This window comes from Coregonus clupeaformis, chromosome 1 (assembly GCF_020615455.1).
Source record: "Coregonus clupeaformis isolate EN_2021a chromosome 1, ASM2061545v1, whole genome shotgun sequence".
In the NCBI taxonomy this organism is placed as follows: domain Eukaryota; kingdom Metazoa; phylum Chordata; class Actinopteri; order Salmoniformes; family Salmonidae; genus Coregonus; species Coregonus clupeaformis.
The window spans coordinates 42,284,837-42,300,179 of record NC_059192.1 but is presented as its reverse complement, the minus strand read 5'-3'; the positions used below and the strand labels follow the sequence as shown (position 1 = coordinate 42,300,179).

Sequence of the window (15,343 nt, the reverse complement as noted above, 5' to 3'; positions counted from 1 at the left end):
AGTAACTGAATATAAGGTCTGGATAAAGCTAAAATTGTAAAACATGAGGCAGAAATATTTGCCTAATTATATCAGTATAATGAATGACGGCACACTTTAGAGCCTACATTCAAAACAGGATGATTTAGGTAAAGATTGAGAAGAATAAATTTTTTTGGAAAGCTTTTTTCAAAAATAAAATACATTGTAATAGAGGCTAAGCATTTGTACACAATAGGTGCAGAAAACAAAAAAAAGTGTCTCAGTGATGCTTGCTAGGACAAGCTTTATAAAAAGCAGCTTTTGCATTTTGTGGAATACAATTACAAATTCTTTGTCCTAGTTAATTGTGACTGAATTGGGAGGATTTTGCAGTAAACTGTATTTGTTACTTAAGAAAAAAGCAATGAAATATCACATTTTAATGTAGAGTGAGTAATCCAAAAAGTTCTGAAATTGAAGCCTCTGAGGTTTTGAACTTCCAAAAAGGAATGTCTTAAAATTCTCATGCTTTCACTTAGAGCTGTATCCTGACTTGATATGTGGACATTCAGTAACTTCACCATATTTTACCAATACAAATTTAGAATATAAAAATTAGAATTAAACAATTTACCAAAGAAAAAAAAGTAGACAAAAGACAGGAAAAAGCAACAAAAATTGTCTAAAATGTGTGACTATTCAACTCAGTGTAGTCAATGGTTTAGACTTCTGAGGTGTCAATAGTTCATAACAGGGGTCACAATACAGTGTACATAACTTTGTAACATTAATCCTATTGTCTAAAATACCAAGCATATAACACTGTAAATGGCACAACATTCTACAAAAACAAAAAAGTTTAAAAAAAAAGTAAACCTTTCTGCTAATTAGGCGAGACATGTTTGTCATCACTGGCATTTGCTCTATGAAAGGAAGTACATATTGAGGGAAAATATTTCAGTAACACAGTAATAGTTTTTTCTGTAAGTAGGTAAAACTAAGTAATAACTAAGTAAAGTAACCTTTATCAAAAGCATTACAGTGTATGTAACTATTAAAGAAAATTCAGTAGCACTCATTAAAAGTAGTCTCAGAAATATGATATCATACACAGCGGGGCGACTCCCTGCTTAAAGCATACAATGATACTTGACAGTAAAGGTAATAGCAGAATTTGTGTATGCTGTGTAGAACACACATTGTATTTGTTATGAAGCGATATGCCACGGTGACACAAACTATTAAATTGAGGGTGGTCTGTTTTTTTGACAAGCTGATACTGTTTGTTATGTCGTCATAGTACTATTTAAGGTAACATATTTCATAACAGTTAGCCTACATTGATTGTAAAAGTGTCATGATATGTTATATATTTGGCCTTGCTTTGGACAGTATTTGTCATACAAACTATTTGTCTCCTGCGGGGGCAAACCACAGCCATAACGATTAATTATTCAGTAAAACATAAATGTCATAAATGATCACATATAAATTGGAATTAACAGGTTAACTCGAGCCCTTGTTACAATCTGTACTGATAGTTTGGTTTGTGGATGTGTTAAGTTAGTACACAGTGTATTACTAGCACTTTGATCCGTCAACGGGCAGTGTAACATTTTAACAAAATAAATACATACATAAAAATCAGCCAGCAAATTAATTGCCATGTAGCTAGGTACCTTGCTTATATTACCTTCAAATAATTAAAACAATTCAAGCAAGAAATCAGTAAATCTACAAACTGTAACAAAAATTGAACCACCTGTACCTAATGGAACCATATTTTCTTTCTGTTGACAAACAATGACAGATCACAAGTGTCGAACGGATGTCATTCAGACGTGTTCGACTTGAGTACACAATACAATGATTAAAAGTGTAAACATTTTGTGGACACCAATAGAATATTAAACATGTTGCTAAATTATGATTGCACTTCATCTTTCTGTCTGTGTAAAGCCATACAAGTAAAGCGAGAATAACTTGACCAATGGTTTATACACATTTGCGTATGACAATGTATGGGCCTACATTTAATGCAAATTAAGGTCATACAATGCACTTGATCCTAAAAACAAAACGATAGTCATCACGAGTCATTGAAAAATCTAAAATAACAAACCCAAAAGCAATGACTTCAGAGTTGATATGCTGGACAATGGTAGCTCTTTGAATGAATTCACTTTGGTGTAAATATTGGGGAGGCTTCAATAGCAGTGTCTTTAGTTTGCCTCCACTCAATTACATTCTGCGCCTGCACGATGCCCAGACATTCCATTTCATCAAAATTGACCAGAGAATACAGTGTTCATATATTTTTTAGTTTTCACTGAAGGTCACAAAATTGGAATTCCGTGTCACATTGTTTTTGGATGTGTGTTTGGAAATGCATGCCTTGAGTAAAAATTCAGTAGTACCTACCCTCATAAGAGTACCTTTAAATAATATATTTTTGTCAACAGATACTGTAGGTCCAAACCATCCTAATGCCAAAAAGCTCACATCAGTCACAGACAGGCAATAACAGTGTGTTCATACCTGCATATCAGTATATCAACACAATCCTGTATTGCATACAGTATGAGCAGTGGAAGGCTGATTGGCAGAGTGTGGAGTTTGTGTCATAATCCTGCATCTTGGTCTGAAGTGTAAACACAGTCATTAATGCTCTGCAGTCCTCAACCACTTGACCACTGACAACAGCACACGACTGCCTCTGGTAAACATATACTTGCCTACATTCACAATATAAGAGCATCTGGGTTGAATACCGCATCAAGTGGCCATATTTGTTATGGCTATATGTTGCTTCACACTTCCATGTCAGACCTATTAATATTGCAAACCCTATTCAATTGACCCTTCACTAAGCCCGGCCCCAGAATTTGGGGCAACCAATCACAGCACTCCAATGGAAAGGAGGATACCTAATCAGTTGTACAACTGAAATGTGTCTTCCACATTTAACCCAACCCCTCTGAATCAGCTAGAAAGTGTTGTCGAGTCAGACCCCTCGGACAAGCTCACGTTTTAAACGCATGGAAGCCATTGAGGGCATTGCAAAAACTGAATTTATCCAAAAACAGAGTTTAAATGGCTAAATAATTGAACAGTGCACCAGGAGCACTTGCTTCTGTGATTCCTGAAATGCAGAGCCTGTTGGAGTACTTTTCGAATCTGAAAAACTACTTTTGTTACATTGTCTGCTAGCTCAGCTGGTTATTAGTACATCACTGGGACCGTGCTCCCACACATCCAGGACATATACTGGAAACGGTGCCTGAGGAAGGCCTGCAGCATCATCAAGGACCCCACACACACCAGCGGTTCACTCCCTTACCGTCGGGCAGACGGTATCGGAGCATGATGTCTGATACCAACAGGCTCAGAGACTATTTCTATATAGAAGCCAAAAGAATGCTGAACACTTGAACTGACCACCTGCACTGACTCTCCGCACCTTAGCACCCATGCACTCACGCGCACAACCCTAGACCATGCCCTTTTTGTTTTTTAACACAATTGTTTGGATACGTTTTAACACTTAGGCCATATACATTTTATTAAATGTTTAACGGATTACATTTTGGGGGGATAATTGAGGCGTGCAATCAAATACAAAATAAAAAAGTAGACCCTTATTAAAATACTATAGCAACCGTAGCCCAATAATTACATTTTACATTTAAGTCATTTAGCAGACGCTCTTATCCAGAGCGACTTACAAATTGGTGCATTCAACTTAGGATAGCCAGTGTCCTAATCATGAGATGACCTAATCATGAGATTTTTGCCTCTTGGAGAGGCTAAAAGAGGCATAGTTCAATCATAATCAGAGAGGAAGTTGTTTCTCTCTTTACTGGAAGCTCGAGGACATTCTTTTTTCAAATCTAATCGTGCAATTTTTCAGTACAACTGATGTGAGCGGTGAAGAGGTACACACTTTAAATATTTAATCAAATCTAGATGGCCTTATCAGTGTTAAAACGCAAATCTAGCTTGATGGTGGTTCCATGTGCACACAATCGCTCCAGAAGCTGTCTGGGATTTTCATATGTTATTTTACATTTTAGTCATTTAGCAGACGCTCTTATCCAGAGTGCATACATTTTTTCATACTGGCACCCCGTGGGAATCGAACCCACAACCCTGGCGTTGCAAGCTCCATGCTCTACCAACTGAGCTACGCCTACGTTATGTGTGTGAAAGTGCACAGGTCCATGGCATACACTATTAAAGGCCTTGGGAAACGGTCAGGCATGGCATAACCCCACTAGTTTGTTCCTCATCATCTCATAATCAACGGAAAATGAGGTCAACACAGTGCTAGCTAATTTGAATTCCACTGGTTTCTGCTAAGGTGTTCTCATGAATTTGTGAGATACATGATGTAATTTCACATTATTTCAATTCACCTGAGGAAGGAATGCCATACAAACAACAGAGCAGGAGGTATCAAATTAAAAAGGATGAGTGGATCAATATAGAGCAACTGATTCAGAGATTAGCCTACCTATCACAATGGGACAGCCATGGGGTTAGTTATAATGCAAGTAAAATGTCTTATTTATGTCGTCGGATGTACTATTCTGCTGGGGAAACCGGTGTAAACTCAAATCACAGCATACAAAACCTATAAAAACGTATAAACTGCATCAATGCAGTTTCAGTAAAGAAATCAAAACGACCGATTTGGCATTGGTCAATCCCCCTTCTCTTAATTTTATGTTCCATACCCACAATACATTACAAAAATGGCTAGGATGGGATATTACTGTTACAAGACACTATTTTTTGGACCCTACTCTACCTTGACTCTACTTCTTTTTGGAGATTTTCCCCGCTTTCCTGTTGGGCTCGTAGGGTGTCCGTAGGATGCTCGGCGAATCCTCCATAACACGGACCAGCAGGTTATCAATGTAGTCTTCCAGTTCACGGATATGCGCGTCCTTCTTTTTCACCACATCCTTCTGCTTGATGAGCTCGCGCACCACCTCATCAAAAGACAAGTTGCTATAGGAGGCCACGCTCGGCTGCTTTGTCTCCTGCGGGGGCAAACCACAGCCATAACGTTGAGTTTCAACAATGATAGCACCATTTACAAATACCTCAGTAAAAGCGTATTACTCCAAATTTTGTCTTGAGATACGAGACAATTAACGATAATTGTTCTCAATGAGTATTATAGCTATATGGTATAAATAGAAAAATCAAGAAAAAGGTAAATCAGTGCTAAAGATTATCTAAAGCACGACGGAAGGTAGGCTAGGCCAGGGAATCCCACATATTATGGCAGATAGACTAATTGCCTAATTAAAGGTGTTTGAATAATGTCACAAACTATGTCATTACTGCATGTGTTTATCTCTTATACCCTGCTGGCAATCAAGACTAATTGAGCGTCTGTGATAAGATGTCACTCCACAGGTTTGTTGGCACTGTCAATGCCATTGCATTTCATTTCAGGTGTTTGATCTGTTCAAGTCAATAGTATTAATCAGAAAATTATAGATGCTCGATCAATCAGGAATCCTGTGGGAGGGAATCTGATTTGATGTTTTAAGTATCAGTTCTGGAAAATAAAAGTGTTAACTCCCATTCCCTATTTAAATCTTAAACCACATATCCTCCTCCCAAACCAGCAACGACTGAGACCTTGACCAGCTGGTAGAAAAGAGCATCACATTAAGATTAAACTCCTTAGATAACAGTAATAAAGATTAAAACTGGTTGTTTTTTTCCCCAGGGGAAACGACAGGATGTATATTTCTGGAACAAAAGATCAGACTAACGAACACAAAAACAAAGATGCAACCAAACTATTTGTTTAGTTTTTTCTTTAGAGGAGAAATGGTCTGTGTAGACTGTTCCGATCTCATTACGGGGGGACAAGAGGAGCTGTAATCGTTTTTAAATGAGGCACCACGTTATCGCTTCAACAATGGACATCCTCCCCCAGGCAGAAACAGCGGCAAAGCCATCAACCTGTTTAAAATACTTCACTTATCAGTCTCCTCTCCTCCCTGTTCCCAAATCAAGCTGAGATCGCTGTGCGGTGTCTACGACGTGAAGAAGACCAAGTGCCGGACCATATTTACCTGTATACTGTATCTCTTCCTAGTTTGAGAAACAAAGATAAACTAGAATGTGAGGCTCCCAACAAATCAAGACTAAGGCGGGGATCACACTAAGCATGCCTGCACCTATATTTCCATAGTTTTCAATGGTGTGGACATGCTAGGAGTTCTGCGTTCCTCCATCGCTGGTAAGCTTCAAGTTGTTTTGTCATAGTGTTCTGGGCAGCCAAAGTTGAAAGTAGCTCAGCAATGTGCCTCTTGTTTTCGGTCAGAGAAAAAAAGGAGGTGTGTTTAGGAGTTTAGCGACTGCTTACTTGGGAACTGAATATGCTTTTGGAAACAAAACAGGGAAAATATACTAAGAAATAGGCCTTTTGCACTTCCAGTCATAAGGACAACCAATTTCGCAGAGATTTTCCTAACATGAATCAAGTTACAAGCTCAGTTTAACTATACTGTATGAGCAATGGTGTCCATTTCACACAGCAAAGAGCGCCAGGCATTATATAAAGCTACACAGCCAGAAGCTGTAGTGGCTGGTGACAGAGGCCTATAAATGACCATCAACTAACTAAGTGATGACCATTTTTCTGCGATCGGTAGTGAGAAGGAGATAAGGAGAACACACTTGGCATTCTCCAGTTGTCTCATTACTACTTCTAATGAGCTCTGCTTTGAGAATTTAAAAGCTCTGTTCTTTGAACTCTCACTATCCTCCCCTCCTCCCTCACTGGTTTATTAGCTAGGGCCTGAAAGCAGAGGAAATGGAACTAATTTCTGCTAGACTGCAGTAGAGTGTATGGAGGGGCACATGTGGCTAAGACAACTGCTCAACACCCACAACGAGAGGTGAGGAAAGCCATTATCAGCATCCCTGTTTCTCATTTCAACATCACTTTGGACATGGCTCTCTTACCATGGTAAACTAATTCAGCAGTGTAATTGCCAGCAACTACTAGAATGATGCACCAGCAGAGCATATTTTGTGCCTTAAATTTTTTTGGGGAGGGGGTGACAAAACTAAGGTGGCAAATGACCTCCCTCATCAATCCAATGACAATTTCATACATATTTATCCTTACATAGTGCTCCAATTATGGTACCAGCACGATATAATAGTACTTTACCTGACCTTAGAGACCGAAACTTCACACAGTTTTAATTGATGAGCCGATCAGAGATGGTTGTTGTTTTCAGCTGTTAATTAGTTAAATTACACTCATCGTGAAGTGTCAAAGACAGAAGAGACAGCAGCTCAGAGATCATCATCACCAAGTACAATGTCAAATGAGATCAGGGAGAGCTACTCAATTAAAAGTTGGTGGTGTTCTGAAACTAGGCCTATGCTTTTTGACGTTCTCTCTCCATTTATTTTTTCCCATGTTCTTTATGAAAGGGTTATACATATCAATGTAAAACTTATTTGAGATGAAATCATTAAAAGTGTGTAAGGTGTGAGCTCTTACATTTTTCTTGCCATGTTTCTCTCTCGCCTTTCGGATGTCTTCATTACTGGTGGGCTTTTTATCACTGCAAAACATACAAAAATACTGAATTACAAAAAACATTAAAAAAATAAAAATAAAATCACGTTTACCTGAAGGTTATATTACTAATAACTTTCCCACCGCCAAGCGTCACCTCTGGAGGAAAAGTACAGAGAGATCCTTGATTAAAACCTGCTCCAGAGCGCTCAGGACCTCAGACTGGGGTGAAGGTTCACCTTCCAGCAGGACAACGACCCTAAGCACACAGCCAAGACAACGCAGGAGTGGCTTCAGGACAAGTCTCAGAATGTCCTTGAGTGGCCCAGCAAGAGCCTGGACTTAAACCCAATCGAACATCTCTGGAGAGACCTGAAAATAGCTGTGCAGCGACGCTCCCCATCCAACCTGACAGAGCCTGAGAGGATCTGCAGAGAAGAATGGGAGAAACTCCCCAAATACAGGTGCGCCAATCTTGTAGCGTCATACCCAAGAAGACTCGAGGCAGTAATCCCTGCCAAAGGTGCTTCAACAAAGTACTGAGTAAAGGGTCTGAATACTTATGTAAATGTAATATTTCCGTTTTTATAAAAACAGTTTTTGCTTTGTCATTATGGGTTATTGTGTGTAGATTGATGAGGGGGAAAAAACAAATTAATCAATTTTAGAGTAAGGCTGTAACGTAACAAAATGTGGAAAAAGTCAAGGGGTCTGAATACTTTCTGAATATATATATATATACATATATATATACACATATATACATATATATATATACACATATATACATATATACATATATACATATACACACACACACACACACACATATATATATATATATATATACATACACACACACAGTGGGGAGAACAAGTATTTGATACACTGCCGATTTTGCAGGTTTTCCTACTTACAAAGCATGTAGAGGTCTGTAATTTTTATCATAGGTACACTTCAACTGTGAGAGACGGAAAAAACTAAAATCCAGAAAATCACATTGTATGATTTTTAAGTAATTCATTTGCATTTTATTGCATGACATAAGTATTTGATCACCTACCAACCAGTAAGAATTCCAGCTCTCACAGACCTGTTAGTTTTTCTTTAAGAAACCCTCCTGTTCTCCACTCATTACCTGTATTAATTGCACCTGTTTGAACTCGTTACCTGTATAAAAGACACCTGTCCACACACTCAATCAAACAGACTCCAACCTCTCCACAATGGCCAAGACCAGAGAGCTGTGTAAGGACATTAGGGATAAAATTGTAGACCTGCACAAGGCTGGGATGGGCTACAGGACAATAGGCAAGCAGCTTGGTGAGAAGGCAACAACTGTTGGCGCAATTATTAGAAAATGGAAGAAGTTCAAGATGACGGTCAATCACCCTCGGTCTGGGGCTCCATGCAAGATCTCACCTCGTGGGGCATCAATGATCATGAGGAAGGTGAGGGATCAGCCCAGAACTACACGGCAGGACCTGGTCAATGACCTGAAGAGAGCTGGGACCACAGTCTCAAAGAAAACTATTAGTAACACACTACGCCGTCATGGATTAAAATCCTGCAGCGCACGCAAGGTCCCCCTGCTCAAGCCAGCGCATGTCCAGGCCCGTCTGAAGTTTGCCAAGGACCATCTGGATGATCCAGAGGAGGAATGGGAGAAGGTCATGTGGTCTGATGAGACAAAAATATAGCTTTTTGGTCTAAACTCCACTCGCCGTGTTTGGAGGAAGAAGAAGGATGAGTACAACCCCAAGAACACCATCCCAACCGTGAAGCATGGGAGGTGGAAACATCATTCTTTGGGGATGCTTTTCTGCAAAGGGGACAGGACGACTGCACCGTATTGAGGGGAGGATGGATGGGGCCATGTATCGCGAGATCTTGGCCAACAACCACCTTCCCTCATTTAGAGCATTGAAGATGGGTCGTGGCTGGGTCTTCCAGCATGACAACGACCCGAAACACACAGCCAGGGCAACTAAGGAGTGGCTCTGTAAGAAGCATCTCAAGATCCTGGAGTGGCCTAGCCAGTCTCCAGACCAGAACCCAATAGAAAATCTTTGGAGGGAGCTGAAAGTCCGTATTGCCCAGCGACAGCCCCGAAACCTGAAGGATCTGGAGAAGGTCTGTATGGAGGAGTGGGCCAAAATCCCTGCTGCAGTGTGTGCAAACCTGGTCAAGACCTACAGGAAACGTATGATCTCTGTAATTGCAAACAAAGGTTTCTGTACCAAATATTAAGTTCTGCTTTTCTGATGTATCAAATACTTATGTCATGCAATAAAATGCAAATGAATTACTTAAAAATCATACAATGTGATTTTCTGGATTTTTGCATGCTTTGTAAGTAGGAAAACCTATATATTATATTCAGTGGGGAAAAAAAGTATTTAGTCAGCCACCAATTGTGCAAGTTCTCTCACTTAAAAAGATGAGGCCTGTAATTTTCATCATAGGTACACGTCAACTATGACAGACAAAAAAATCCTGAAAATCACATTGTAGGATTTTTAATGAATTTATTTGCAAATTATGGTGGAAAAGAAGTATTTGGTCACCTACAAACAAGCAAGATTTCTGGCTCTCACAGACCTGTAACTTCTTCTTTAAGAGGCTCCTCTGTCCTCCACTCGTTACCTTTATTAATGGCACCTGTTTGAACTTGTTATCAGTATAAAAGACACCTGTCCACAACCTCAAACAGTCACACTCCAAACTCCACTATGGCCAAGACCAAAGAGCTGTCAAAGGACACCAGAAACAAAATTGTAGACCTGCACCAGGCTGGGAAGACTGAATCTGCAATAGGTAAGCAGCTTGGTTTGAAGAAATCAACTGTGGGAGCAATTATTAGGAAATGCAAGACATACAAGACCACTGATAATCTCCCTCGATCTGGGGCTCACGCAAGTTCTCACCCCGTGGGGTCAAAATGATCACAAGAACGGTGAGCAAAAATCCCAGAACCACACGGGGGGACCTAGTGAATGACCTGCAGAGAGCTGGGACCAAAGTAACAAAGCCTACCATCAGTAACACACTACGCCGCCAGGGACTCAAATCCTGCAGTGCCAGACGTGTCCCCCTGCTTAAGCCAGTACATGTCCAGGCCCGTCTGAAGTTTGCTAGAGTGCATTTGAATGATCCAGAAGAGGATTGGGAGAATGTCATATGGTCAGATGAAACCAAAATATAACTTTTTGGTAAAAACTCAACTCGTCGTGTTTGGAGGACAAAGAATGCTGAGTTGCATCCAAAGAACACCATACCTACTGTGAAGCATGGGGGTGGAAACATCATGCTTTGGGGCTGTTTTTCTGCAAAGGGACCAGGACGACTGATCCGTGTAAAGGAAATAATTAATGGGGCCATGTATCGTGATATTTTGAGTGAAAACCTCCTTCCATCAGCAAGGGCATTGAAGATGAAACGTGGCTGGGTCTTTCAGCATGACAATGATCCCAAACACACCGCCCGGGCAACGAAGGAGTGGCTTCGTAAGAAGCATTTCAAGGTCCTGGAGTGGCCTAGCCAGTCTCCAGATCTCAACCCCATAGAAAATCTTTGGAGGGAGTTGAAAGTCCGTGTTGCCCAGCGACAGCCCCAAAACATCACTGCTCTAGAGGAGATCTGCATGGAGGAATGGGCCAAAATACCAGCAACAGTGTGTGAAAACCTTGTGAAGACTTACAGAAAACGTTTGACCTGTGTCATTGCCAACAAAGGGTATATAACAAAGTATTGAGAAACTTTTGTTATTGACCAAATACTTATTTTCCACCATAATTTGCAAATAAATTCATTAAAAATCCTACAATGTGATTTTCTGGATTTATTTCTTCTCATTTTGTCTGTCATAGTTGACGTGTACCTATGATGAAAATTACAGGCCTCATCTTTTTAAGTGGGAGAACTTGCACAATTGGTGGCTGACTAAATACTTTTTTTCCCCACTGTGTGTGTGTGTATGTATATATATATATATATATATATATATATATATATATATATACACATACATACACACACACACACACACACACACACACACACACACACACACACACACACACACACACAACCGTTCAAAAGTTTGGGGTCACTTAGAAATTAACTTGTTTTCGAAAGAAAAGCAATTTTTTTGTACATTAAAATAACATCAAATTGATCCGAAATACAGTGTAGACATTGTTAATGTTGTAAATGTCTATTGTAGCTGTAAAACGGCTGATTTTTTTTATGGAATATCTACATAGGCGAACAGAGGCCCATTATCAGCAACCATCAGTCCTGTGTTCCAATGGCACGTTGTGTTTGTTAATCCAAGTTTATCATTTCAAATGGCTAATTGATCATTAGAAAACCCTTTTGCAAACTATTGTGCTGATTAAAGAAGCAATAAAACTGGCTTTCTTGAGACTAGTTGAGTATCTGGAGCATCAGCAATTGTGGGTTCGATTACAGGCTCAAAATGGCCAGAAACAAATAACTTTCTTCTGAAACTCGTCAATCTATTCTTGTTCCGAGAAATGTAGGCTATTCCATGTGAGAAATTGCCAAGAAACTGAAGATCTCGTACAACGCTGTGTACTACTCCCTTCATAGAACAGCGCAAACTGTCTCTAACCAGAATAGAAAGAGGAGTGGGAGGCCCTGGTGCACAACCGAGCAAGAGGACAAATATATTAGTGTCTAGTTTGAGAAAGAGACGCCTCACAGGTCCTCAACTGGCAGCTTCATTAAATAGTACCCGCAAAACACCAGTCTCAACGTCAACAGTGTAGAGGCGACTCCGGGATGCTGACCTTCTAGGCAGAGTTGCAAAGAAAAAGCCATATCTCAGACTGGCCAATAAAAGAAAATATTTAGATTGGGCAAAAGAACACAGACACTGGACAGATGAAGATTGGAAAAAAGTGATATGGACAGACGAATCGAAGTTTGAAGTGTTCGGATCACAAAGAATAACATTTGTGAGACGCAGACCAAATGAAAAGATGCTGGAGGAGCCCCCCGTGTAGCTCAGTTGGTAGAGCATGACGCTTGCAACGCCAGGGTTGTGGGTTCGATTCCCACAGGGGGCCAGTATGAAAATGTATGCACTCACTAACTGTAAGTCGCTCTGGATAAGAGCGTCTGCTAAATGACTAAACATTTAAAAATGCCTGATGCCATCTGTCAAGCATGGTGGAGGCAATGTGATGGTCTGGGGGTGCTTTGGTGGTGGTAAAGTGGGAGATTTGTACAGGGTAAAAGGAATCTTGAAGAAGGAAGGCTATCACTCCATTTTGCAACGCCATGCCATACCCAGTGGATGACGCTTGATTGGAGGCAATTTCCTCCTACAACAGGACAATGACCCAAAGCACAGCTCCAAACTATGCAATCACTATTTAGGGAAGAAGCAGTCAGCTGGTATTCTGTCTATAATGGAGTGGACAGCACAGTCAGCGGATCTCAACCCTATTGAGCTGTTGTGGGAGCAGCTTGACCGTATGGTACGTAAGAAGTGCCCATCAAGCCAATCCAACAAGTGGGTGGTGCTTCAGGAAGCATGGGGTGAAATCTCTTGAGATTACCTCAACAAATTGACAACTAGAATGCCAAAGGTCTACAAGGCTATAATTGCTGCAAATTGAGGATTCTTTGACGAAAGCAAAGTTTGAAGGACACAATTATTATTTATATTAAAAATCATTATTTCTAACCTTGTCAATGACTACATTTCCTATTCAAACTCATTTCATGTATGTTTTCATTGAAAACAAGGACATTTCTAAGTGACCGCAAACTTTTGAACGGTAGTATATATATATATATACACACACACACAGTGAGGGAAAAAAGTATTTGATCCCCTGCTGATTTTGTACGTTTGCCCACTGACAAAGAAATGATCAGTCTATAATTTTAATGGTAGGTTTATTTGAACAGTGAGAGACAGAATAACAACAACAAAAATCCAGAAAAACGCATGTCAAAAATATTATAAATTGATTTGCATTTTAATGAGAGAAATAAGTATTTGACCCCCTCTCAATCAGAAATATTTCTGGCACCCAGGTGTCTTTTATACAGGTAACGGGCTGAGATTAGGAGCACACTCTTAAAGGGAGTGCTCCTAATCTCAGCTTGTTACCTGTATAAAAGACACCTGTCCACAGAAGCAATCAATCAGATTCCAAACTCTCCACCATGGCCAAGACCAAAGAGCTCTCCAAGGATGTCAGGGACAAGATTGTAGACCTACACAAGGCTGGAATGGGCTAAAAGACCATCGCCAATCAGCTTGGTGAGAAGGTGACAACAGTTGGTGCGATTATTCGCAAATGGATGAAACACAAAATAACTATCAATCTCCCTCGGCCTGGGGCTCCATGCAAGATCTCACCTCGTGGAGTTGCAATGATCATGAGAACGGTGAGGAATCAGCCCAGAACTACTATCTTGTCAATGATCTCAAGGCAGCTGGGACCATAGTCACCAAGAAAACAATTGGTAACACACTACGCCGTGAAGGACTGAAATCCTGCAGCGCCTGCAAGGCCCCCCTGCTCAAGAAAGCACATATACATGCCCGTCTGAAGTTTGCCAATGAACATCTGAATGATTCAGAGGAGAACTGGGTGAAAGTGTTGTGGTCAGATGAGACCAAAATCGAGCTCTTTGGCATCAACTCAACTCGCAGTGTTTGGAGGAGGAGGAATGCTGCCTATGACCCCACGAACACCATCCCCACCGTCAAACATGGAGGTGGAAACATTATGCTTTGGGGGTGTTTTTCTGCTAAGGGGACAGGACAACTTCACCGCATCAAAGGGACGATGGCCGGGGCCATGTACCGTCAAATCTTGGGTGAGAACCTCCTTCCCTCAGCCAGGGCATTGAAAATGGGTCGTGGATGGGTATTCCAGCATGACAATGACCCAAAACACACGGCCAAGGCAACAAAGGAGTGGCTCAAGAAGAAGCACATGCTTAGCCAGTCTCCAGACCTTAATCCCATTGAAAATCTGTGGAGGAAGCTGAAAGTTTGAGTTGCCAAACATCAGCCTCGAAACCTTAATGACTTGGAGAAGATCTGCAAAGAGGAGTGGTACAAAATACCTGCTGAGATGTGTGCAAACCTGGTGTCAAACTACAAGAAACGTATGACCTTTGTGATTGCCAACAAGGGTTTTGCCACCAAGTACTATGTCATGTTTTGCAGAGGGGTCAAATACTTATTTCCCTCATTAAAATGCAAATCAATTTATAACATTTTTGACATGCGTTTTTCTGGATTTTGTTGTTGTTATTCTCTCTCACTGTTCAAATAAATGTAAATAAACCTACCATTAAAATTATAGACTGATCATGTCTTTGTCAGTGGGCAAACGTACAAAATCAGCAGGGGATCAAATACTTTTTTCCCCCTCACTGTGTGTGTGTGTGTGTGTGTGTGTGTGTGTGTGTGTGTGTGTGTGTGTGTGTGTGTGTGTGTGTGTGTGTGTGTGTGTGTGTGAATATATATATATATATATATATATATATATATATATATATATATATATATATATATATATATATAGATAGAAATAAATGCCTGTGACGATAACAGTATAGCAATATTTTTTGCATATAAAAAATGAAAACACGAAGCAGACCAGACTCTTTTGTCCTTTAAAAACCTGCTGTATGTAAAATAGTGTGCTATAGCTTGGAAAACAAATAAATGTGACTCTGGATGACAACATAATGTGTCCAACATTATGGCTGTTTTCCTAAAGTTAAATCCGCTTCGTGTTTTGTTTCCTTAACACGATACTAACG

The 15,343-nt window shown here is 40.3% G+C and overlaps 1 protein-coding gene across 1 annotated transcript in view; it reads right to left on the bottom strand.

Annotated features, from left to right (window-relative positions):
* Window positions 1-386: 386 nt before the first annotated feature.
* The window catches only part of LOC121568947 (rab11 family-interacting protein 2-like), a 35,321-nt gene continuing 20,364 nt past the window's right edge, over window positions 387-15,343 (bottom strand). The window contains exons 5-6 of the mRNA XM_041879447.2: window positions 7,505-7,568; window positions 387-5,006 (exon numbers count right to left, since the gene is read on the bottom strand). Coding sequence (XP_041735381.1) covers window positions 4,779-5,006; window positions 7,505-7,568 — 292 coding nt within the window. The 3' untranslated portion in view covers window positions 387-4,778. The remainder of the gene's footprint in view (window positions 5,007-7,504; window positions 7,569-15,343) is intronic.